This window comes from Paroedura picta, chromosome 1 (genome assembly GCF_049243985.1).
Source record: "Paroedura picta isolate Pp20150507F chromosome 1, Ppicta_v3.0, whole genome shotgun sequence".
Taxonomy (NCBI): Eukaryota; Metazoa; Chordata; class Lepidosauria; order Squamata; family Gekkonidae; genus Paroedura; species Paroedura picta.
In genome coordinates, this window is record NC_135369.1 from 142503371 (window position 1) to 142530576 (window position 27206).

The 27206-nt window shown below is 42.5% G+C and overlaps 1 protein-coding gene across 4 annotated transcripts in view; it reads right to left on the reverse strand.

Moving 5' to 3' along the window:
- DDX43 (DEAD-box helicase 43) overlaps positions 1 to 27206 on the reverse strand; it is a 42219-nt gene that overhangs the window by 3210 nt on the left and 11803 nt on the right. The window contains exons 9-17 of one of the 4 annotated variants that reach the window (XR_013226035.1): positions 24728 to 24869; positions 23418 to 23518; positions 16068 to 16155; positions 10165 to 10292; positions 8646 to 8755; positions 8061 to 8199; positions 6158 to 6245; positions 3838 to 3974; positions 1366 to 2117 (exon numbers count right to left, since the gene is read on the reverse strand). Coding sequence is in view for 3 of the 4 variants with exons in the window: in XM_077306748.1 (XP_077162863.1) it covers positions 3861 to 3974; positions 6158 to 6245; positions 8061 to 8199; positions 8646 to 8755; positions 10165 to 10292; positions 16068 to 16155; positions 23418 to 23518; positions 24728 to 24869 (910 nt within the window). In the remaining variant the exon portion in view is untranslated. Of the gene's footprint in view, positions 1 to 1365; positions 2118 to 3020; positions 3975 to 6157; positions 6246 to 8060; positions 8200 to 8645; positions 8756 to 10164; positions 10293 to 16067; positions 16156 to 23417; positions 23519 to 24727; positions 24870 to 27206 lie in introns of those variants that run through there. The other 3 variants (XM_077306748.1, XM_077306757.1, XM_077306733.1) reach the window with 3 other exon arrangements.

Sequence of the window (27206 nt, forward strand, 5' to 3'; positions counted from 1 at the left end):
CTGTGATGCTGGTTTCCTTGGCACCGCCTTGGTAAGCTCCAGGGCGGCGCAGAGGAGGCCAGCGCCGCTCTGGCTTCCTCTGCCACCACTCTGTGACCCCCTACAGTGCGAGCGATGGTGGCATGTGCACATGCGCACTGCCACATGAGCGCACATGCTGCCACCCCTGCTATAGGCGTCATGGAGCGGTGGCGGTTGAGAACCGCTGAGCTAGTGTATTTTGTTTGCCTGAAACATGCAGCATCTCCAGATCTATGTGATGTGCCGTGTCAGCTTGGTGTAGTGGTTAGGGATGCGGACTTCTAATCTGGTGAGCCGGGTTTGATTCTGCGCTCCCCCACATGTAGCCAGCTAGGGGATCTTGGGATCGCCGTGGCACTGATAAAACTGTTCTGACCGAGCAGTAATATCAGGGCTCTCTCAGCCTCACCCACCTCACAGGGTGTCTGTTGTGGAGAGAGGAAGATAAGGAAGCCGCTTTGAGACTCCTTAAGGTAGAATAAAACGGCATATAACAACTCTTCTTCTTCTTCCCAGTGCCAGAAGTTGACAACTTGGCATAGGTGAAGACAGGAAGACCCCCCCCCCGCTGCTTGTTGAGGTAGAACTCTGCTGTTGTGTTATGTGGTCAGTAAAATGCGATGGCTTGAGAGTATCAACGCAAAAGAAATAAGGATGCATTTAATTGTTCAGTTCAAGGAGATTAATGTGGATCTTGGTCTCAGCCTCCAACCAACATTCTTGTGCCATCCTCCTGGTGCCGTGTACTCCCCAACCTACTGGGGATTCATCAGTAAATATACTGTGTAGGGTAAGACCAAAGGAAAAACCATATACCAAATGAGATGTCTCAGTCCACCACTGCAGTGACCTAGAGACCAATTTAGGAATTGAAAGTTTAATCCAAGTTGGGTCATACAAAGGGTTAAACCTCCTCATGAATCAGTTTTTGGAGAGGCCTCCTGTACGTGGGCCAATGGGGTAACTGAGGTTGTAGATGCCAGGTGACCTAATAGACTCTGGATGGTTCATGGAGGCTGAAACACTTTCACCATAAAATGGGTGTGGTCACAGTACTGATCTTATATGCCCTGTCATGTGGAATGCAGGCAAGGTCTGACAATGAATTAAGATGTGTACCTATAAATTCTATTTCCTGCACCGTAGTAAACAGGGATTTCTCAGTATTTATGATGAGGCCGACGTCAGCAAAAGTGTTACGGGCCAACCTCAAGCCCTGTGTCAATTTACAGGCTTCATCTGCCCCAAACAGCCAGTGATCCAAGTACATCATACAGTCCTGGGTTCTTAAGTATGGGACCACTACTGACATGCATAATAACAAATGAATATAGACTGCATCACCTGGTGATTCTGGGTCTGAGTCAACATCAGAGTTCCTGTCCCTGGAATAGATGAGGTCAGCGGCTCTTGAAGTCTCCTCAGCATTGAGGTGCTTCGGAGTGGAAGATCAATGCTGTTGAAGGTGTAGAGCAAAGAGGATTTTTGCTTTTAATGCTATCTTTCCCAATAAGGTGGCATCATCATTGGGATGGACATCCATGATGGTGATCCCCTATCAGAGTTGTTCCACAAAGGTTGCCTGTGACATTTCCTTGATGATGTAGCAGCATCTCATCATCTTCGGAGGTGGAGAGGCATCGATGAGGACCTCGATGCCAAATGATGAATCTGTGCCAAGTGGTGCTCATACTTTGGTGCTATGCAGTTATCAGTATCAAGAATGCCCTTGGTTTTCATGTTTGCTCAGTGGCGATCTCACTGATGGTGATGGCAGATGGTGTCGAGGTGGCAGCAATAATGGCTGTCGGCATCAATCAGGCTCAATCTGGCACGGGGCTTTCTTGGTCTGTGTGTGTGGTTGACATGGCTCTTTCATACACAGACAATTTCAGTCTAGTCGCTCTCCCATCTCTTTTGAGGAATTATCTTCTAACAGGCAGGGTATATACCTGTGATATGGCCTTCTCCCAGGCATAAGAGGCTTGAAGTGTGTTCATCATTTTGTCCCATCTTGGCACTGCACCTTTTTAAAAGTGCTACATTTCGATCAAAAACGTCAATGTCAGAGAAGATCAGATTACCTCAGTAACTCACTGAAGGGAAGAAAATTCAACAGCTCGCTGTAGAACGTCCTCTCTCACTGGCAGCAAAAAGAAAACTGAGAGAGAAGTGCTAACCCCTCTCACATTGGGTGACTTTTAGTCACTCTCCTCCTGGGTGGGGAGGGGTAGTACTCCTTGAAATTGATTCTTATTTTTAAAAAAGCTCATCAGCTCCTCTGTGGCAGGCCTGCAGAAGCATGACTGCACATAAGCCATAAAGGTAAATAAACAAAATAGTTGTTGCAGGGTGAGTGGCAACAGTAGCAGCAGGAAAGAGGTTTTTTCATTCCTCTTTTTTTGTCTCCTGCTGTCACTGTACAGGTCACTAGTTTTTGTGCTGAGAAAAAAGGGGAAAGGTAGAATGCCTGTTTCCTCCCTCCCTGGCACTGCTGATAAGTGCACACACTTTATGCTTAAACATCTAGAGTAGGCTTTTTCAACCAGGGTTTTGTGAAACAATGGGGCTTTCTGACAGTCCTGGGATTCCCAAACAAGTGGGAGTTAATTTTTAAATATATATTTTTTTAATTGTCAAAACATTTATTGGGTGATATGACCATATATGGCCATGCCAACTCCCCCCAATAGCCAATGATGGGCCTGAAGGGGGTGGGGGATGTGGAGTGGCCTAGGGTAGGCATGCACATATTCTGCATGATGGTGAAACTTTTGGGGTTTCCTAAAGAATGTTTCAGGGATTTCTCAACAGTAAAAACATTGAGAAAGGCTAATATAGAAGGTCCCAGAAACCACTGCACTAGTAGCTCCAATGAAACGGAGAAATCTGGATCTTTAGCAAGTTTCAGCCTGAATAAACACATTATGAAAATTACTCTCTTGAATGAAAAAGCATTCATAAAAATGCAGTACAGAGATACAAACATACAATCTATCTAAAGCTCACCATTTTAATGAGTATAAAGAGAAGACACAGAAAGAATGTTACAAAAAACTTTCATCAAAATGTGTACTGTTAAACAGGGTATTGCTTCAGACCCAATAACAACCCACTATATGGAGTTTGCTTAGCATAGTAATGCATTTGGACATTCTACCAATGAAAATAAACATAGGACTAATTTTAAAATAAGGTGAAGGAAAAGAGATGTTAATCCATTTTAATCTGTCAGAATTTACGTTGACATTCTGTTAAATACATGTCTCCCTTCTAATAACTGTAAATCAGGAAACAAAAAATAATAATAATATTCTTTACTTCCAACAAATAAAGTTACTGGATTCATTAATCTTAGCCAAAGTGAAACTGAACATCACACATCTGTTCATTTGCTAGAGTCCTATATTAAAATATTTTACAGTACAGAGACATTTCAAAATAATTAGAAGCAGGCATAATTTTCAATATTTCTGAACTTCACTAGTCAAGATGTTACTGGAAAGATGACAGATTATCACTTTGCTATATGAATTTCTTCCCTGACCATGTAATCGCCAATCCTATATCCTGTTAAGGTCTTTATTCTCAAACTATTTAAGAGAAGTTGCAATTAACACTTGATAGCTACTGTATAAGCATATGACTAACTTTTAAAATGCATATAAAACATGCATTCTTTTCTAATCTGGAAATGTACTTAAACTGAAAATTGTGCAGTTTGAGGAAAATCCAAGTTCTCCTAAATGAGGTCTGCAAGGTATAAGGACTGGAAAATATGTCTTTTACTTGCTGGTTACTAATATTTCTACATACAGTGTTCAGGATTTCCAACTGATTTAAATGTTTTTTCGCGCTCTCCCACGAGGCTTTCCACAATCTTTTTCCATTTCTTTTTTCAACTGAAATTGCTTGTATCTCTGAGCCATTGAAATTAGCTCTTCGGGAATCACCTGATAATTGGACAACAATGTAAAACTAATTTAATTATCATATAAACAACTAACCAGTTTTGTATTAGGATAAAATACGTTCAGCTCTGTGAATTTTGTGCTAACTGCTAACAAAAAACAGAACTGTTAAGGAGTGATCCACATATCATTTTAATATCTCTGAATGAACTTTTGTTTCTAATGTAGAAATTGCTTTCTGTATAACTTGGACAGCTTATATTACATAGATAATTGTTGCTTTTATTAGTTACATCAACTGTGTTTATGTTAATTATTATATCATGAATCTGAAAAAAGGTAATCCCATGAGGACTTGAGGGAAAGGAAATTCTATCCCCTTTGCCTGTCTCCTCTTGTTTGGGTTCTTCTTTCTACTCTGGATCCACTCCCCACAACCTGTCATTCTTTTCTTTCTCTCCCTACCTGCTCATCTACTTGTCCTGCATGTTTGTTGGTTGGGTAAAAGGTCAGCAACATATAAGCTATGGTTTCAAAACACAGGTCTCTCTAGTGCCATTTTAGCCTTTCCTATGCTCCCAAAATGTATTCATTGCAACCACTGATGACACTGGATAGGCCACAGAACTAAGAACTATATAGTTACCACCCTCCTACTGATCACAAATCTAGTTATCTATAACCAAAACATATTTGTTTTTTATCTTCCTGATCTGCAGATATATATACAATGAGCATTTTTATAGAGCCCTTACCCCAGAGAAATGTATCTGGGACAAATTATCTGACTATTAGGAGCCAGTAACTGGGCATATCAGGTATACAGAAAGAAGCTGGAAAAGGAATATCTCATGTTAACAAGGACTACATGTATAGCTAGTACTTTGCTATGAAATAATGGGTTTTCATGTTCATATTTCTTTTATAGGTGTGTGTGTATGTATGTATGTGTATATATATATATATATATATATATATATGGTAGTTTTGAGTTGAAGGAAATGTCTTTATGTAAATGTGGACTTAACTCAAAGAAGCTACGAAAAGGGATGTGCAGAGCAACCCACCCCTTCCCAGGTGCATTTCTCCTGGATGGAGAACAACATTTTTCAGGAGCTAAGTGACTTCATGTATCTACATTTTGTTCTATGACAAATTAGTGTGTTTGCTTTTTAAAAAATCACCACAATGTGTCCAAGAATAAACTTTGAAACAAAAACTTGGTAAACACCTGCAAATACCACCATTGCCCCATCTAAGATGTTACCCATAACCAGAGCCAATTTGGTGTAGTGGTTAGGAGTGCGGACTTCTAATCTGGCAAGCTGGGTTCGATTGTGCACTCCCCCACATGCAACCAGCTGGGTGACCTTGGGCTCGCCACAGCGCTGATAAAGCTGTTCTAAATGAGCAGTGATATCAGGGCTCTCTCAGCCTCACCCACCTCACAGGGTGTCTGTTGTGGGGAAAGGAAAGGTGACTGTAAGCCGCTTTGAGACTCCTTCGGTTAGGGAAAAGTGGCATATAAGAACCAACTCTTCTTCTTTATAATGAAGGAGAAAAGTATAAAAAGGTTAGCTTTTTCTCCAGGCACTGCTGCTGATGCTATTATGACAAAATTTCTGTTGCTCAGATGTGCAGGGCTTAACGCCATTCTTCTTTTCTGCTTGTTTCTTCTCTTGTTATTTTAGTCGCCTAACTAAATGGCCAGGAGGACATGAGAATATTCTGACATTCATTGCATTAGCCATATGTGTTTTTGGTGGCTTTCCCTGAAAAGTACTAATTCAAGGATCTTTTCTCCATTATATGTACTTTCTAGGTATTATGTTCTTTAAATTCTACTTGAGTCTTACTTCAAGGTAAGTTTGCAAAAGATCATGTGTCAGTAACTTGGATTAATAGGTATTTTTAATTTATTTATTATTAGTATGCAAGCCTGCTGTAGGCCAAAATGCAGTGGGCGCTAATGTAAAAAAAGGGAGGGGGAAGGGAGGCCTTTGGATACACAATACACAATTAGACTAAGATTCATTTAGACAACTGCTTTGATACTCAAAACCATAAAAAACCATAAAAAATAATCAACACCTTCAAGAAAACAAATATTCATACTGAATTTAAAAGGCCTTTTTAAAGGCCTTTTTAAATTCAGCTCCTTTTCTGTGAAGCCAAAATCAGGGGATGAGAAGAAGAAAGTTATAACATATATATTAAGTTCTTACTTGGTTTCCTCTTTCTAGAATTTCAATCAGTTCAGATGCAATCCGCCAATCATTCCTAGTCACAAGGGTTACAGCTTCACCTGTGCGGCTATAAACAAGACAGGTAGTTGAGATAAATATTTTTGGATTGTCTGAAACAACATTTGGCTCCAGAGATCTGCTTGTGCAAGGTCACAATTCTCTGCTTTCCCCTCCCCTAGCCACTATTTCTGATCCCTGGGAGGTTGTAAGACCTATGTGAAGTAATAGCCATATGGGTCAGTGAGGAGAGATAGGGTGCAAGCATTCTTCCACATCTGTCCACAGGGCTACACTGACTCAAGAACTCCACTGACTCAAGAAGGGCAATATCATCTTCTCCCTTCATTCCTTTGACCTGTGTGACTAAAACTCCATAAATGTACCACGACCCTAGGAATACAAGTCAACACCTTTGCATTACACTCTAAAGCGGTAGTCCCCAACCACCGGGCCACGAAGGCCCTGACACTGGGCCGCGGCTCCCTCTCCCTGCCCCCCCCCCCGCAGTAAGAAATTTCCCAGGCCGCAAGCCTGCGGCCTGGCAAGCTTTTTACTGTGGGAGGGGGGCGCAATGCGGATATGCGACCAAAAACGTGCATGCACGGCACTTCACGCATGTGTGCATGTGCGAAAGTGCCACGCATGCACGTTTTTGGCCGCGCATGCGCGGGCCGGGCAATCACCCTCCCTGCCACCACCGGTCCCCAGCCTGAAAAAGCACCTTCTCTAAAGCACCTTTGACTCTCTTGGACACCTACTAACTAATTGGCCCAGTTAACACAATATAAGAAATTCAGGGATTTGATTTGTCATATTGGCCTGCTCAAGGTGATCAGTGTTTCCTGAGTCATCACTGTAAAAAAACTAAAAGCACTATTCCTAGCATAAAATGTTAGCTTTCCTAAGGATAATTATGTCTGAAATTCTAGAGAAAATGCAATTAGCAATCCAATAAGATGGCAATTCCAAATCTCTATATCAGTGGTTCTCAACCTAGGCGTAGGGACCCCTATGGGGGTCGAATGACCCTTTCACAGGGGTCGAGGCAGGGCAAGCAGCTTGGCTGGGGTAGATCGAGATAAAGTGTTTGTCTGTCTGGAGCAGCAGAAAAGAGCGAGATCGGCATTGTGGGACAAGAAGTAGATCTGAACTGAGAAATACTAGGAAAAAACAATTTGTATACAATCACGAACAATGGATCTTCACAGTTTCGGTTTAATTTCTGTGAAAGAACATTTGCATAATTTTATGGTTGGGGGTCACCACAACATGAGGAACTGTATTAAAGGGTTGTGGCATTAGGGAAGTTGGGAACCACTGCTCTATATAAACTTACCTTCCCATGTATTTGTTCTGATTCACTATTCAATATGCTGGTTCAGACATAACAACTCAGTGTTGCATGAATAAGTCTTATACTCACATACTTCCTACTCTTCAAGAGCCTCTTTCCTCCTCCTCAAGCCACAAGTGATTTCAAATACCGTATTTGCCGGCGTATAAGACAACCCCCCAACATTTCCACTCAAAATAGAGTTTGTTACATTACAGTACTATGGGCCACTATGGGCAGCTATGTCTATCCCAACTGAAGTGCACCTGGCATATAGGATGACCCCCCCCCCCCTCTGGAGGCATGTTTTTCAGGGGGGAAAAGTAGTCTTATACGCCAGCAAATACTGTATATGAATAAAGAGAAATGTCTGGCCACAACTAGTTATGTAGTGCTAAACCATGTTTGGCAAAATACCTCAACCAATATGAGACATCCATCTTTCAAGCTGTCCATGTAGGATACACTGGAAAATACTGGTGTTTAACTCAATAACACAGTAGCATTCTACAAGTTGCAACTCAATATAGTATGAAGCACTTAACTTACCCAGCTCGACCAGTACGGCCTACTCTATGAACGTACTCTTCAATGTTGCGAGGGAAATCAAAATTAAACACATGAGTGATATCTTGCACATCTAACCCACGAGAGGCTAAGTCTGTTGCAATCAGTATACGAACTCTACCTAAAACGAACACATTGAGACGCAGATGGTGACAAAAAATTATTTACTTTGGTAAAGTTTATTTTATATATTTAAAATATGTTTATGCTGCCTTTCTATCCAACTTTGAGTCCCCAAGGTGGGGTTAATGTAATACACAATGCCCTTCTAACAAACCATATGACTTAATTCTTGTACAAAGCATTTTGATACCGGCCAAAGCAGCAGATCATTCCAGATACTGCTTGAATCGTAGAATTATAGAGTTGGGACCTCCTGGGTCATCTAGTCCAACCCCCTGCACTATGCAGGAAACTGAAACTGTTCATTTCCAACAGCATCCTATATGCACTGATCAGTTTTTTTTGGGGGGGGGGACCCAACTGTTCTCCCTGCAAAGATATACAATTAGTTAGGTTAGCACTAAGCTTTCTGTTGCAACTGACTCCAACCAAACACAAGCCTACCTTTTTTGAAGTCCTCCAAAGCTTGTTCACGATCACACTGTTCTCTGTTGCCATGTAAAGACTGAACTGGAATTCCTTGAAGACCAAAATCACTGGATAGGTCATCAGCACTGATTAAAAATTTAAAAACTCGCATAGAAATGGCTGGATTCTTATAGTAACAGTGAATTAACAATTTGGTCATATCTGCAATAATTACTTCTGTGAAATTCTTCAAGGCCCAACAAAGATCCTAAACATCAAAAGAAATGCCTATGCAAATAATGCTTGAAGTATAATAAACAATTTCTGCAAGTGCTGTTGTCCAATATCTTTTCCTTCAATTTGCTTCAAGTGGTGACAAAAAATCAAGATGATCATTTCTTTCAATATGACTCTTCTCAATTGATAATTCATATAAAAACAATGTTTTTCAAGTATTCTAAGAGCTTTCCAAAAGTATACAGTTTCAATCATAGTTTAATCTACACACCCCCAGGCGTCTGTGCCTATCAAGCTGTTGTTGCAGAAATTGTTTATAATACTTAAAGACATTATTTGCATAGGCATTATTTGCATAGGCATTTCTTTTGGGGTTTAAATAACTCTGTGCCAACCCTTTAACTTATTGTTTGGGATTACAACAAAGATTGTACCCATCCAAAGAAGGAATCCCCCCCCCTATATGATATATATCTTCATGTTAATATTTTAATATTCTATTGGTTTACAATTGTTAGTTTTAATTATTATATATGTAAACTACCTTGAGCTATAAGTAAAGGTGGAATATTTTAAAAAGAATATTAGACATGCACAGCCCAAGGCTGCATTTCTAAGGCTTTTTATGCCTAAAAGCTAGTTCTAGATATTTTGAATCCGAAGTCTGAGCAGGTGCAAAGTTCAGTGTGACGTATAGAGATTACAGTTGTTACACTGACATAAGCAGCCATGTCCTAAGGAAAATAAAGTCCTTAATTTCAGTGTTGGGTTGTCACAACCAAGGGAGGACTTGTTCATGTGCACCCAAATATGCCAGATAGGATAGCATAACCTTTAATTACTTTCTGTAGAAACTTTACAGGCTTCCTGGCTCACAAAAGGCTGCTGGAATATACTTCAAAGTGATTTCTAGGAAGTCAGGGTACTGTCACCTCAAAGGTAACATAATATAGTATCTTTGATGAGTAACTAATGGTACACGGAGGGGGGGGATTACTTTTCAGAACACTATCTGTTCACCATCAGAAACATCTCTGAATAGGGATTCTGGTGATCCCCATATACCCTTACTAGGTACCTCCATGGGTTTAGGCACAATGTACTTAATGATGCTAGTTCATTAAAAAAGGTTAGAACCACAGCTTGAAGCTAAGAAACTTTAGACTTGTTCTACTGCATTCCTCTAATTGCATACTGTATTTTAAATTTAAATGTGGCTTGGAAGTTAAGCAAGTCTGAGTTTATCAGTACCAGACTTCTTGTCTTATTTAAAGGCAATTAACTAGCCAAGTACTTGTGTTAGATTTCTGCTACATACGTTAGCTTCTTTCCCACAAAAATGATGACCTTATCTTCGGACTTCATAGTATCAATGAAATAACGTGTGAAAGATCTTTTTTCTTCTTCTGGAATAACAACAACCTTCTGCTCCACTGTATTTACTGCCTGTATGATCAAGTTAAGTAAGTTCTTTTTACAAATATCTTCAAAAATTTACAAAAATAACTGCAAAGTGAGTTATTAGCAGTATATGTATTCAACCACACAGTTCTGCTATGGAACAACATTTCCAATTGTAGGAAAGGGTCTGGTAATTTGCGCTGTTTCCTTTATCCTGCAGACCTCCACTTTGCCCCCATCTTGTTCCTAAGTTCCATCCAAGAACAAGATTTTTGTAGTGACTGTTCAGTGAGCTGTAGAAGAGAATAGTTCATGGATGTTTGGATACATTCTGGTGTCTTCAGACTGTGTTATTGTGGACGGCAGTTCTGTTCCCAGAATTAGTTTCATAGATCATGCTTTATTGATGTTTACAGCACTTAAGCTGGGCCATGCTTACTACACCATCAGAGTAGAAACAAGTTGCAGAGTAATCTTTGTATGCATATTTCTATATGTTATACAATACATATAAGAGTTCAAAACAAAGTATTCAGTTACTGAGACTACAATTGGAACAGTAAAGTTCACCACAAAGTTCTCATCTCAGTGGGATGGCATGACTCCTGTGTTGAAGCTCTGGAAGCAGGCAGGTTAATCTTTTCCTGACTTCTATTGGGAGGGGCTTCTCCCACAATCCTCAGATTGGTCAAGCAGTGGTTCTCAACCTTCCTAATGCCGTGACCCTTTAATACAGTTCCTTAAGTTGTGGTGCTCAAGTGTACTCTCACAGAAATTAAACTGAAACTGACCAATAGCATGAAGATCCATTGTTCATGATTGTATATAATTTCCCCCCCAGGGTTTCTCGGTTCAGTTCTGCCTCTTGTCCCACCATGCCAATATCGCTCTTTTCCACTGCTCCAGACACACCAACGCTCTATCTCGATCTACCCCTCAAGGCTGTTGTGTGGATGTTGCCCTCCTGGCCAAGCTGCCTGCCCTGCTGCGACCCCTCTGAAAGGGTTGTTTGACCCCCAAAGGGGTCCCCGACCCCCAGGTTGAGAACCGCTGGTCCAGAGTCTGTGCCATTAATACATATTAATTTACAAACTCCAACAGTCAGAAGTTAAACTAAAAATAGAAAGAACAGACAAGAACTGTAAAAAACAGGGGAGATGGTAAAAGGCCATCCTCCAAGGTTCTCCCACCAGGACTATGACAGTAGAGAGAGATTGACTGAACACTGAGAAGGGAACTTCAAGGTACATTAACAAACCTTCCTGTCTTCAATGGTCCAGGATAGGGAAGTCACAACTCATGTGATGAACCAAAAAAGAACTAGAGAGAGTGCGGCTTTCTCAACCTGGGTTTCAGGAAACCCTCAAGTTTCTTCCCCTCCCCAAGGTTTTAATTAACAATATATTCCAGAAATTATGGAATATAAATTTCACAGGCTTTTAAAATATTCATCCCAATGTTTTTGAAATTCTTCTGGCAATCTATGATTAACCAAGTCTGTTAGTTTAAACATTACTGCTAGTTCTCTAAGTTTTGTGCACTGTGAGTCCATGTGCAGCTCCTGTTGCTTCCAGTCGGAAGCGATAAACACTGCTGCTACTGTTGCATGGAAGAAGTCTGCCCCCTACTTAGGAACGCCTGCAAGTAAAATACTTAACATGTTTTTGGTTCTAATGCAAATTTATATGTGAACATAAAGGTAAAGGTATCCCCTGTGCAAGCATCGGGTCATGTCTGACCCTTGGGGTGACGCCCTCCAGCGTTTTCATGGCAGACTCAATACAGGGTGGTTTGCCAGTGCCTTCCCCAGTCATTACCGTTTACCCCCCAGCAAGCTGGGTCCTCATTTTACTGACCTCGGAAGGATGGAAGGCTGAGTCGACCTTGAGCCGGCTGCTGGGATCAAACTCCCAGCCTCATGGGCAAAGCTTTCAGACGGCTGCCTTACCACTCTGCGCCACAAGAGGCTCTTACGTGTGAACATAGATGGTAATTTATCATGGACTTTTACCCAAAATTTTAAAATCAATTTCCAATTCTGCCACATATGAAAAAAATATCCAATAACATGACACTTCCAATATTTACCACTGGTTTGCTTAGAGATTTTACTGGTAGTTTTAGGTGTCAAATACCATCTGTAAAAATCTTAAACTCGTTTTCTCGCAATGGTTGTCATTTCATCAATTTCACATTTTTATTTATTTACTAGTATCAAAGCCCATTTAAAAAATGGGCTTTGAAAGGGGAGGCAGGCAGGAGGGCATGAGAGGGTGGCCATAGTTCCCTTTGGCTTGCAAAGCGGGCTAAAGGGAGTGGAAAGCTTCCCCCCCACCGGCGGCTACAGGGTTTTGCATCCCACAGGGAGGCTGTAAACTCCGACTCCCCCCTGGCTCCCTTCCAGCAGGAGCGTATCTGCGGGCCGCAAAGCCCTGTCGCTGCCTCTCTCCTTGTGGAGGCCGCAACCACAAGGCTTCTAGCAGGCAAGGAGGGAGGGTGGGAGCTGGAGAGGGAGGGCAAATCAGTGTGGTCCTGGACGGACAGGGCCCTGGACAGTCTCCTCACAGGAGGCCGTTTCCCAAATATATAAGGGAGAAAAATAGTGTTAAGGATCTATCATGGGATTTATATTCTGCCATTCCCAAAGGCTCATGATGGATCACAATGGCCCATTATGCACGGCCGCCGAAACGGCGATTTCGGGTCACATGGAAAACGCGGAGGGGGAAGACGCGACGCATACCGGTTATACACGGGGCGGGGCGCAACGGCGGCAAAACCTAGAGTAACCGATTATGCACGCGCCGATCCGGGCGCCGCTTCTGGTTGCGCCCCGCTCACCCGGAAGCTGCGCTTTCTTCCGCGTTTCACTGACGCGGCTTTTTCGGCGGCATGCACCGAAGCTGCAGCCGGTTGCAGCCGGCTCCGTGCGTTATCCGTGATTTTAGTCGCCGCCATTCCACCCCGAATGTGCGATAAAACCCCCGTGCATAATGGGTCAAAATTAGTAAAACACCCAATAAAACCCCATAAAACATAACATATACATAACAATTGGTGGCAAAAGTCTTTCCTCACCCTCCAGCTGGTCCCATTAAGTAAGCAGCTTAGGGAAAGGGTAGCCCAGATGTAAAGGTCAGTCCAGGGGGAGGGGCCCCAGATCTTCTGAGCCCTGGCCTCAAAGACCTGGTGAAAGAGGTCGTTTTACAGGCCCCGCAGAACTGTGAGAGTTCCATCAGAGTCCGCAGCTCAGACAGGAACTAATTCCACCAGGTTAGGGCCAGAAAAGAAAAGGCCCTGGTTGAAGCCAGACACACTTCTCCTGGGCTGGGGACTTCCAGTAGATTTGCACCCACAGAAAAAATGTTCCCATTCTTCTATTGTAATTGTCTCACCAAAATTTTGCATTCACTTTATCATACATTTCTTTACTTGTTCTGTTTCAGATTGAAGTAACAGTTGCGAACTGTTGCCAATGTGTTGCCAACTTTTCATCCTCCTCTCTTTATCAACCAAATCCTGCACACGTAAAAAAACCAGCATTCATATCCTTAGCTTTTCTTTCAATGAGAGTGTTTAGTGGCGAAACTTTCCGGCTGATTCTTTCTTTATATTTCCTCCATATAAGTGCAGCGGTTATCTACCTGGGGGGTTGGGATCCCTTCAGGGGGGTCGAACATCTTGGAGGCGGGGGGCGCCACCACTGTTGTGGCTCCTCCTGCAGGCGCCCATGCTCAGCTGCCAGCTGCAACAGCAGCGCCTCCAGCTGCTCCAAGTGGTGGCTCAGCTCGGCAGCCTCAGGCTCCAGGTGGTGGCACAGCTCCTGCAGCTGTGCACCCAGTCTCTCCAGGTGTGTCCACTTGCCACGCACCACATCTCACTGCTGCGCTGCCTCCCCGCGAGCTCGATTCAGCTTGGCCACCTCCTCCTTCACCACAGGCTGCCGCTCCTGTCCGTGCCGCACCACTAGCTCCTGTGCCAGGCGCCCGTTCTCCTCATCCAGTGCTCGCACCTGTCCCACGTAGGTGTGCAGGTGGGAGTTCGGCTCCTGCAGCTCATGTTCCTTGTCCCACAGCTCACCCTGCATGGCTGCGCCTTCACCTGCTTACCTCGGCAAGTGTGCTCGCACCGGCAACTGGCATGCTTGCTCCACTGCACTGCTTTGGGTCTGGCCCTGGCTGGACGGAGAGCAGGTGGCAGAGTCCGAACAGCCCGAGAAGGCAGCCGGAGAGCGGCCTCTGCTGGACACGCCCCCAGCCCAGCCCAGCCCAGATGCGACAAGAAGCTCTGCTCTTGGGCCCGCCTGTGTTTCTCCCCCAAATCATGGGTTTTCTTGGCTTCTCCCCCACCCTTCTCTCCAGGGGGGACCCAAAGTGGCCCACATCCCTTTACTGATGTCTCCAAATCAATTTGTGTGCCTGCACACAAAAGCTCATGCCTTGAATAAATCTTTGTTGGTCTTAAAGGCACCCCTGAATTCAATTTTTGCTTTTCCGAATAATTGGTTTTCGTTACTTGGTTAGTACGCCGCCCTTCTCTCCAAGGGGGTCCCCTCCAAGGGGGTAGGCTCCTCTTCCATTTCATCCACACAAGAGCCTTGCAGGGTAGACTGAGATGGAGCGTTTGTCTGTCTGGAGCAGCGGAAAAGAGTGAGATCGGCATGGTGGCACAAGAGGCAGAACTGGACTTAGAAACCCCGGGAGAAAAAACAATTTATATACAATCACGATCAATGGATCTTCACACCATTGGTCAGTTTCAGTTTAGTTTCTGTGACATAACATTTGCACAATTTTATGGTTGGGGATCACCACAACATGAGGAACTGTATTAAAGGGTTGCAGCATTAGGAAGGTTGAGAACCACTGATATACAGACAGATTAAATTGCTGTCACATGTGCATTGTGCCTTCAAGCTGCTTCCGACCAATGGCAATGGCAACAGCTACTGTATTTTCCAGTGACCTAATAGCCTCAATTTCTGTGACCTAAGTACAATAGCCTCAGTTTAGTTATTTTAGCTTCTAGAGAGAATTCAGGCTTGATTTGATATAAAACCCACTGATTTGTCTTTTTGGTGGTCCATGGTATCCATAAAACTCTCCAATGCATATTTCAGAGAAATTAACTTTCTTCCTGTCAGCTTTCTCCACTGTCCAACTTTCCCACCTGTACACAATAATGGGGAACAGTATGGCATGAATTAACTCGATCTTGGTTGCCAGTGATACATCTTTTAATGTTTTCTAACTGCTTCACATCTGCCCTTCCTGGTCTTAATCTCCTTCTGATTTCTTGGTTAAAGTCTCTTTTTTGGTTGATAATAGAGCCAAATAATAGAAAATCTTGAACAATTTCTTCATTTTAAAGATCTATAATTCCCCAGTAGCTGTTACTTTTGTTTTTTTTATGTTCTGCTTCAATCCCGCTTTGATACTTTCTGCCTTAACCTTCATCTTGATAAAGTCTTCACTATTTTCTGCCAGTGAGGTGGTATTATCTACATAACAAAAAATATCCCTTCCACCAATTTTCACTCCACCTTATGTTCTGAATATAGATTGAAGTAACAGCGAGATAAAATACATCCTGATGCCTGACAGTTGGAAACTATTGTTTCTCCATATTCTGCCCTAACACTAGCATCTTGTCCAGAATACAGGTTGTGCATGAAAACAGATGTTATGGCACACCTATTTTTTAAAAAAAAATTTTTGTTCATGATCCACAGTTAAAAGCTTTGCTATCACATATACTGAATGATTATTCCAAAATATAACCACACATTAGTAATAGTCCAACACACAAAAAGTAACTTACCGCTAAATCAAGAGTACCAACATACACAATCATTGGATCTTTCAAATACGATTTAGCAAGGCGACGGACACCATCTGGCCATGTAGCACTGGTGAGAACAAAAAGAAAAAATAATTTTGAAAAACCTAAATCCAATTATCTGTCTTCTTTGACAGCCTTGTAGTTTCTTCCCACTACACCACCAAGGTGAGAATTTTGACCCCCCCCCCCAGGTATTTGTTAAATCCTTTGAAAAGATGTCAAAGTTCCTGAAGTATTCAGCACTTTCAAACAGGAGTTTTGCTATGAAGACCATTTTCTGGAGACTGGTGATTTTAGGTCTGCATCCTATTTTAGCACGCCTTAAAATTTTGTTGCTTTGAGACACTGATGCCTGGAAAAATATCCAATTTGATATCTAGCATGTAGGTAGGAACTTCCCTGGATCTTCTCTGATGAGACTAGCCAATTGCCTGAATACTCGAAGGAAAGAATTAATCAGTTACCAATCTCCAGAGTTCCCTACTCTCTTGGCCCTAAAATAGAGATTCAAGTTTGCAAATCAGTAACTGTAGCCCTGAACTCCTTTTCCCACAATATCTGTCTCCCAGATGGGTAAATCATACACTCAATTGCCAATAGAAATTCAGGTCTTGAAACCCTGATCCAATCTTACTAAGGATCCTAACATTTTAACAAATTTGACCAACTCCAGTGCCCATATGCACCAAGCTAAATCTATGTGCACATGGAAGGCATATTAGGACTTCTCTTTTATGGTAGGTTCTACACCTCAACCTTCTTCCAATTAACATGCTTTATCACCAAATTTTTTCCACTGCTGGAATCACAGGAACCTTTCCAGTCACTGGCTTGATTTCAACACCACCAGTGAAGCATTATGGTGTAGTGTTTTATGCTGCAAACAGAAGTTGGAATTTTATTACTGATTAATTGGAATGGTGGTAAATAAACAAACTCAAGACCCCTGGACCCTTCAGAACAGCTAATGCAAGATTCCCTTCACATCCCTTTCCCTACTCAATACTCTTTATTTTTTCCTTCTCTGTTCTAAGGTTTGCGTTATTATCATTATTGTTAAGAGTGGTGGCCTCTAATCTGGAGAACCAGATTTGATTCTCCACCTCTCCACATCCAGCCTGCTAGGTGACACTGGGCCAGTCACAATTCTCAGAGAACATGTGGCACTAAAATGGGATAGGATTTTCCATTTTTCTGGTTTATGGGTTTTCTGGTTTATGGGTTTTTGTACTATTGTATTGTTGGCTTTTATTGGTTTTAATGAGATATGAGGGAGTTTTAGCTGAATTTTGTAACCCGCCTTCGGGGGGAGACAGGTAATAAATAAAATAAAATAATAATAATAATTTTGACATCACAAAACTGGGATGCCAGAAGGGATGTTTGGGTGCAGCAAAAATATTGGAATAAGCAATAAGAACAGAAGCCATCCAATTGAAAATTTTGATCAAATGTTTCTCAGATACGAAACAGAATACAGTCATCTTTTAACAGCCTGAGAACAGTAGACTAGCTTCAAAGCCCGTTCATAAGAATGGGCTTTGAAAGGCCGCCCTCCCCCCGCGGCTGCTTCCCTGTGGGCCACGGGGAAGCCATCCCAGCCCCTTCTCCCCCAGTGAGGCTGCGGCTTACCTGGGCGCGTGGCCTCCTGACTGGAGGCTTCACATGATGTACAGGTAGCACGGCCGGCTCCTGGAGGCAGGTGCTCCAGGGGCCGGCCCAGCTGACCCAGACACCACTTGGTCAGGGTGGTGTCCGGGCCCAGACAGGGCTACCTACATGGCCCTTTTAATTTTATATTTAGGCCAATGGTTAAGATATTCATTTTAGCTGTTTCTTTCACTTTCAACTGGGTAGGCTCCAACTATTTTGATTTGTTACAGATACTCTACAGAAAATGAAACACTGGAACATACAAAAATGTCTCCTCGTCAGTGGCGCGAATCCACCTAGATTTGTTAGGTCACGCCTCCTCTAATTCCAGACAGGGCTTTGCAAATTTTCTTGCAAGTGTCTTCTGGTTGGAATGGCTGACCCACAAGTCTTCGTATAGCCCAGCTCCACATAATATGTTCCATTTCTTCTGCTGGTCTTTTCCTTTCCCAGTTGGGAAATGAATTATTTCACCCCACTGAAGAGAAGAAGAGACCCCCAAGTAGGTTCCAACATTTTCTCCTTCAGTGGGAGAAGCCATCCAGACTGATTATATGTCCAAGCTGTCATCTGGGGGGCATGGGGATCAGGTTTCTTTCCTACTCCCTTCTGCCAAAGGACATCTCTGCACAGCTCATCTAGTCAATTCTGTAATGCCTGTCAATGGAGGAGAAGGTTGATCACATAGCCACCCTGCAGGTCTCTTCTACTGGAGCTCTTGTCACAAATGGCATGGGAGAAGTTGCTGTGTAGAATTAGCAGTGACATTCCTGGGTAGTGGAATATCCTGTGCCTCATAAACTTTACTAATGCATTTTCTCACGCCAAAGGCAATAGCTGACTTTCTCTGCACCCAGGACAGAATACTGTGTGATACAAACAGGGCATCCAACAATTCAAATTTATTTGTTCCGTCCAGAGAGATACGATGAGCTCTGCATGTATCTAACTCATGCCATTCTTTCTTTTTTGGGTTTTTTGGTCTTGGACAACAGGATGGTAAAACCAACTGCTAGGTGACATGGAACAGAGATCACCTTTGGTAAAAGAAAATAGACCTGTCCTCAAAATAATTGAGTCCTTATGAAATATGTGCAGCTCCCTCCTCATTGATAAGGCTGCCCTTCTTGCTGAAGTGATAGTGACTAAGAAGGCAACTTTCCATGACAAGATTCTTAAACCCAGTTTCATGGTAACTTCAAGGGCTTAAAAAGTGACACTGCAAGTGCTTGTAAGACCTTAGAGATATTCCAAGTTGGAAATTTGCATGTAACTGCTGGAGCTATTGGGCTGCATCTTCTGGAAATTGCTTATATATTTGCTGAAAAATTATTCAATCTCTTGTGGCCCAAGACCACAGAAAGCCCTTCCACCTGTCTCTTAAGTATATTATGTCTCAGTTCTTATTTCCAACTATCATACAGGAACAGAATAATATCTCTGCAGGTTGATGTCAATGGAGTAGAGACTTGGAGCTTGCCAAAATCTTGTATATTCTCTACATAGGACTATAGCATCTAGTAGTGGGTCCCCTGCTATATCTATTATTTCTGAAGGGAACCCTGATCTTTATAAGCCTTGCCATTCAATCTCCGGGTTGTCAGCTGTAACCAGCCTGAATCTGGGTGGTGAATTGGACTAGTAATTTCTGCCATGCCAGGAGTTTCCACAGGGAATTTACTGACGTTCTCACTAGATTTGAAAACCAGAGTCCCCTGGGCCAGAAGAGGGCTACCACAATCACTTCTGCCTGTTCTCTCCTTAATTTGCTGATGACCTTGGAAATCAATATGGTTGACAGAAAAGCAAACAGAAGCCACTTCAGCCACCTATGTAACAGAATACAACCCGTTCCGTCCTGGGGTTGTGGTATTTTGTCAGAAACCTGGGAACCTGATTGTTGTAAGGGGAAGCCAGCAGACCCATTTTCAGCATCCTAAACTATTAGTCAGCTGCCAAAAGATTTCCAATTTAGATTCCATTCTGCTGGGCCTAGATCTTGTCTGTTCAATCTGCTTCTAGGTTTTTGATACCTCTTAAATGCTCTGCTTTGAAGTCAATCATTTTTTTCTCTGCTCACTACATTAGAAGCTCAGCCGCTCTGATATCATGGTAGGAGACTACTGTGATCTCATGCACCTAGATCTGTTCATGTGTGCCTTTGTGGTCATTCTGTCTCTGTACAAAAATGTTCTTGTCCTGAAAGAGATCTTGGAAAGCCATCAGGTCTAATCTGATTGCTTGTAATTCCAGCCAATTTATACCATTTATATTGTTTGGCATAATCTGAACAACTGTCCTGACAGTCGATTTATTCCCCCAATTGCTTGTGCTGGCATCAGTAGTCAGCATCAGGAGTAAAGGTATCCCCTGTGCAAGCACCGAGTCATGTCTGACCCTTGTGATGCCCTCTAGTGTTTTCTTGGCAGACTCAATACAGGGTGGTTTGCCATTCCCTTCCCCAGTCATTACCGTTTTACCCCCCAGCAAGCTGGGTACTCATTTTACCGACCTCAGAAGGAAGGCTTGAGCCTGCTGCTGGGATCAAACTCCCAGCCTCATGGTCAGAGCTTCAGACAGCATATCGGCTGCCTTACCACCCGGCGCCACAGAAGCCCCTCACCACCAGGAGAGGCTGTAGTAAAAGAACTCACTCCCCTCTTTAGGTTCGCTGGGGTAGTCCACCACCTCGGGAAAACTGTCTAACCTGATTTGCTTATGTCTTCTTCATTATGTCCTTCTGAAAGGAAAGCAACTTCCACTGCAGTGGTCTGGAATGAAAACAGGCCCAAGTAATCAGGTCTGTTGTGGAAATCATTAAACCGAGAACCCTAGCCAGTTTCCCAAACAGTAAGAGGAACCAATGGATACAAAAGAACTCATTGGTCTGGAGCGTTCATGCATCTTGCGCTGGGAAAAGGGCTAGGGGAAGACCTCACCTGCTGAAATTTTGCCTGTCGATAAAAACAAGGTTGGTTTTTTGGGAGTTTTTTTTTTTTGCAGCACTCTGTTTAATGCCCATTCTGGCTTTTATACTCTTCTGAATTATATTTAAATAGCATGTCTTAGAGTTTGCGAACATCTGTAAAAAGTAGTAATGTAGCAGCAGATTTGTAGACTAATTTAGCCCCACGGAGCTGTGTTTCTTTCTCTCACTTGACTGGGTGAGGGGGAAATTCTAGTGCTTTTTGGATCATTTTCCCGTTATGTCTGTATTTCTATTTATGAGTAGCTACTATCTGTACCGATTCTAGGAAGGGATAAAGGTAAAGGTAAAGGTATCCCCTGTGCAAGCACCGGGTCATGTCTGACCCTTGGGGTGACGCTCTCTAGCGTTTTCATGGCAGACTCAATACGGGGTGGTTTGCCAGTGCTTTCCCCATTCATTACTGTTTACTCCCCAGCAAGCTGGGTACTCATTTTACCGACCTCGGAAGGATGGAAGGCTGAGTCAACCTTGAGCCGGCTGCTGGGATTGAACACCCAGCCTCATGGGCAGAACTTCAGACAGCATGTCACTGCCTTACCACTCTGCGCCACAAGAGGCTCTCTGGAAGGGATAATGAAGTGTTTGTTTAAAAAAAGAAAACAATATGGCACCATTAAATGCTCAAGGATGTTTTGCACATTTTCTACCATCTGATGGAGGCTTCCTCTCCAAACAATGCCAGGGACAAAGAGAAAAGAGCTGCCTGCCTCCCTGCATAGCCAAATCCTGAAGTCCCCCATGAAATCCAGCAACTCCCCTGTCCCCCTGCTGTCCACAGCAAGCGCATGTTGTCCCTGCTTGCAGTTGCTTCGCTGCCCTTCCCCAACTACTCCTCAGTGACTGTAACCAGTCCGGAGGTTCGCTTCCTGCTCACCTGGCCTGCATTTCCCGGCCTTCAACTCCTCATGGGCGCTTCCAGAAGAGCAATGTCTTTCTGACTTCTCCCCTCCATGTCCTGCAAACTGCTGTCATGAACGGCAGACAGAAAGGCAACATAATGGGTAGGGCATCATGTTGCACGTGAACGTCTCCCCCACCCACACCTCTTGGGCAGCAAGCCCTGGAGTTGTCGGTGGACGACAGCGATTCCCGCCCTGTTTGCCTTTGTGCACTTAAAGGTAAACCAGGAGTCAAAGTTGCTGCAGGATTTGGGCTGCAATGAGAGTCAGACTCATGTGTAGGGAAAGGTGATAGGGTTCAGAGTGCGGTCCATGGCCAAGATTCAGCAGCAGGAGAAGAGCGATTAGCACCCACCTGTGTGGCGCAGAGGTGCATCAGCCTTGGGGCATGTGGGCCCCGTGCAGCTGCTGTCTCATATATGAGGTGACAGTGTGTGTGTGTGGGGGGGGGGGGTGCCACATACTCGTGGCAGGGCTGTCTGCAGGTGGTGGCTCCTGAGTGGTACTGCTGGCGCGGCCACCCGAATGCGCAGTGGGGTAGAAGCATTGATTGCCAGCCAGCGGCAGTGGCACCTTGTGGCTGAGCTGGGCAGCGGAGCATTGCTCTGGAAGCCAGGCGGGTCTGTGGGCAGGGTGGTTGAGCAGCCGGCCACGGAGGGCGGTTGCTGTAGAGGCCTGTCCTTATTCAGGCGGATTTGAGCTCAGACACTAACCGGGAGCTGGACACGCTCCATCCCCCCCAGCCAGTTTCCCAAGTATTAAGAGGGACCCTTAGATACGATAATGGTAATTTGATTCATCATTACTCCATTGATATTCAGTAGGTTTTCACCAAATCATCAAGAGTACAAATGGGAAATGAAGATATATTTTCCCATGTACAATTAAAGGATGACAAAAGGCATACCACTGCATGCTTGTGACACGAATTTTAAAGTGAGTTGTTTTAATCAGATTTGGGAGGAAAGATTATACTCTTGCTGGTAGATTCACTGTTCTATTTATAAAACCCAACTAGCCAGAAATTATTTTTCAGTCACTATAAGGACTGTTTAACTAATGTATTTGATATATGGAATTTCTTTTATAACTCCCTAATTATCTTCAAAGGTGAGAGGTGATAAAAGCACAGGTTCAACAGCATAGAAAGGGAAACACAAAAAGCAGTAGTTTTTTGTAATTCAACAGGAATGAAGAATAGAAATAAATAATCAAGGGACCACCTCCAATGGTCCTAACTTTCTCTTCTCTTGCATACCCCCCTCCTCCTTTTGCCATTATCTTACACTCTCTCCAAAGCCATGTTTTCTCTGTAGTCCCTTGAACACTCCTTATTTTTAATTATCTTCTTATACAAAGTGGCTAGGCAACCCCACAATGCCAACCGTTACTCTATAAGGTCATTGATCAGCATTTTGGGGTTAAATTCAGACTTAGATACAAGTTTCTGTACGATAACTTTTTGGTACAATTTCAAAAGTCATTTTTGCTGCTGTTTTCCCCAACCATGGCATCCAAACCATATTTTATACAAGTTACACTCCTTCAAGTGTACTGTCTGACCCTTTATTACCATGGTAGTCTGTTGCAGATTTTATCAGGCTGCTGAAATGACAAAAACTAGTTTTTTGCAACTGTTTTATGTTAATTGGTCAACTTTCAGGCTAAAAATACCCAAATCAGCAAACAGTTACATTTCCTACACATGTAAAAATGACATATAGTACCTATTTTATTTTTCTACAGTGTCTTTATATGAAACTGTAAGTAACTGAAACATTTACTTACCTGGTCATAATTGTTTGTCTGTCAGGGCGCACATCTAATAAAATTTTCATTATTTGAGGCTCAAATCCCATATCTAGCATCCTATCAGCTTCATCCAATACCTGTGAAAAAATACAAGTGGAAAACAACTGAGAAATCCAAAGTTATACCCAACTGGCTTCAAAACCATGTCAAAATATTGTATTTTACTGTACAATTATTTGTGGTGTGTATGTAATTGTATTCTTGTTACTATGGAGTTTCAACATTGTACCTCTAGTATTATAATTCTACTCTTAATTCAACTTATTTTTGCAGATATATTAAACCTCAGTATGAACTATAGCAAGATATTATAATGACATGTTTTTTTGTTTCAAAAGCAACGATCAATGCTTATCCGAAACAAGAACTAGAATCCAAAGCAGCTTGCCTTCCCCACATGAAGCTTTACTCCCTTCCTTCATGTGCAAGAAAAAAGTACCATCTCTTCTTGCACTGATGTGGGAGACTAGATCCCTGTAGTGGATACAACTTTTTCCCCCTCAATGACTGCTTTAAAAAGTAACACACTAATGTTCAAATATGTTTTCCAGTAAGACAGCAGACCTGAAAAAAAAAACTCTTGCTGCTAAATAGTAGGACAGCTAGTAGGACAGCTCCTAACAAACAATGCAAATGGAAACCCTAACAAACATTTGCATTCCCCCCCCATCTTCTAACAACCCACTTAATAGCTTTCAAATACACATATAATGCCATCAAGTCACAAACATCATATGGTGATCTCAACAAGGTGCTTTCAATACAAGTGAAAAGGTGGTTTGGCACTGCCTTTCTCTGCAGTAACAACTTGCTTAGCCTTTGAGATCTGACAAGATAAGGCTATAAAAAGCCATCTTCTCTCCAGCTTTCACAAAGAATTACCTATTTTTGACAGTGGTTACTCATACACATAATGGTAAACTGTGCTCAGTGGGCTAATTCTTACCAACTACCTAGGTAGGAGCAGAATTTCATTTGTCCCATTTATTGAGAAGGCCTGTCATATATCAGATTAGGTCTCTCATTTGTGTGTCACCATGAAAAAAATCCAAAGCATATAGGCAAACTATATAATCAAGTGAAACATCTTACATCTATTATAATTAATCAGAATCAGTCATTACTGAACATAGCTTGACATTCACATTGTTCTAATTCATCTTTGTTAATTGTTATCTCCAATGGCTTGAAGTGGGAGCCAAGTCAGATTTATTACCACACACATGCACATATATTCAAACATAACAAATTATATTACTGGGAATGACTTGAAGTTAACTACTTGCCAAGTATGTTATGCTTCTCAGATTTATAAAGTTGTTCATTTGAAGATCATTCAGTCTACCAGGAGTAGCAATAACGATATCAACACCTTTGGTAACCATGCTGATCTGACCTCTCCGGTCTCCACCGCCATATATGCAAATACTAAAGACAGTGTTTGCCCAGTATTTAGTTTTTGTAATTGAAACTGTAAATGAAAACATACTACACCATGTTTTAACACTTTGTAAAAATTAGTAAAATTTCCCAGAAAATGTAAACATTTTACCATACAGCACTGGAAAGCTAAACTGTCTTAACAGACTCTTTTTCTTGTGTATTCCATATAGAATACTAGCAGCAATTCCTGGGTGTCAAGTTATAATAATTCTGTAATGAGGCTGTGAGAACACAGTAAAATAGGAAGATGAGCTGCATTCAAATTGAAGCCTTGGTTTTTCATTAAGTACCAGTTTTACATAGATTCTGAGTAACACAATGCAATATTAATTTGGCTTTTCTCATGAATTTTTGATGCAGATTAGTATTCTTTATTCATCTCCCAGATCTAGGGTGCTGACTAATGGCATATTTTCCATGTCATTCCCTCTTGAGGGGAGTAATAGACAGAGTTGCCCTCCTTCTCTTATTTTTGATCAATGTCTGATAAAGCAATGGGCACAAGCTACTTGATGAAGCAAAATTAGGAAAAAAAACTTGAGCCAGTTTGGAGCCTGCTGGCAACTTCCCTGAAAATGTACTTAACTTTATTCTCATTCAGTTGTTTTGGGCACTTAAACCTAACAGGTGTAGCGCGGGTCCACCCAGCAGAATAAAATGATTCTAAATGGAGGGAATTGAAATGGACAGATAATATGGCTCACAGCCATTTCACGGGTTGGTTTTGCTTTTCCCCTACTTGGAAGTGAAAAGCCGTTTTTTAATATTCCAACTTTTTCTACCAGAACGTGTCTTGAAGTGGCTTATAACTACCTTTCCCTTTCTCCCCCCCACAACAGACTTCCTGTAAGGTAGGTGGGGCATAGAGACCTCTAGTAACTACTCTGCAAGAACAGCCCTAAGAGAGCTGTGACCAGGCCAAGGTTACCCAGCTGGCTGCATATAGAGGAGTGGGGAATCAAACCTGGTTCTCCAGATTAGTCTGCCACTCTTTACCACTAAATCACACTGGCTGGAAGTAAAACTCAATCATGAAATGACTGCCAGCCATTTCACTGATTTTTCTCCCCCAATTCCAAGCAGGGGGAGGGGAGAGACATGCCAGTGAAATGTTAGGCCATTTCAGCCTAACAATGGATGGGGCTGACCTAACAGAAGGGCATGGGTACCTATTCCGTTAGGTTTAAATGACTACAAGCCATTTAACTCATTCGTCACCACCCTCCACTTCCAAGATGGAGGAAGTGTAATGGATCAGTGAAATCGTTTGTAGCCATTTAATCCTAACAAAGGAGCGGGAAGCAAAATGGATGAGTTAAATGGCTGCCAATCATTTAACACTTCCAGGTGATTTCCCTCCACCACTGTCTCCCGTACTTTGGCGAAAAGGAAGTTCAAATTGGACAGTTCAAGGAATTTATGTTCTGTCTGGGGCTGCTCTGAACTAGAACTTTTAGGTTCCTGCACATCCCTAGTCTGGAACCTCTGGCTTATACCACTGAACAAAATAATAATGTTGATGGATTTGTATGTAATTTTATGGAATTTAAAATTATTCTTTATATAGATATTTCATTAATTTGGAATTTTAGCCTTCAATTCTTGTATTAATATGATTAATACCTCTAGAGACTTTTCTGGTTATTCAATTACCTGGGCAAGGTAATGCCATTAGGAGACAATATATCAGCGAGTATATTTGCATACTGATGTTTTTGTTGATGCCCAAATGGCATTAGTTATACTGGAGTATTTATTCCTAACGATGATTATGTTAAATTTATGCTAAGTTTTAACAAGCTAATTACTAATATATGTTTGAATCTGGGCAGATGGGCAACTTTAAGCTTGTATTTATGGAACAAATAAACTAAAAATGAATATTATGCCTGGGATTTATATGTGTTATTCTTATTTTGTTGTTGTTATGTGCGAAGTCGTGTCCGACCCATCGCGACCCCATGGACAATGATCCTCCAGGCCTTCCTGTCCTCTACCATTCCCTGGAGTCCTTTTAAGTTTGCACCTACTGCTTCAGTGACTCCATCCAGCCACCTCATTCTCTGTCGTCCCCTTCTTCTTTTGCCCTCGATCACTCCCAGCATTAGGCTCTTCTCCAGGGAGTCCTTCCTTCTCATGAGGTGGCCAAAGTATTTGAGTTTCATCTTCAGGATCTGGCCTTCTAAAGAGCAGTCAGGGCTGATCTCCTCTAGGACTGACCGGTTTGTTCGCCTTGCAGTCCAAGGGACTTGCCAGAGTCTTCTCCACCACCAGAGTTCAAAAGCCTCAATTCTTCCTTATGGTCCAACTTTCACAGCCATA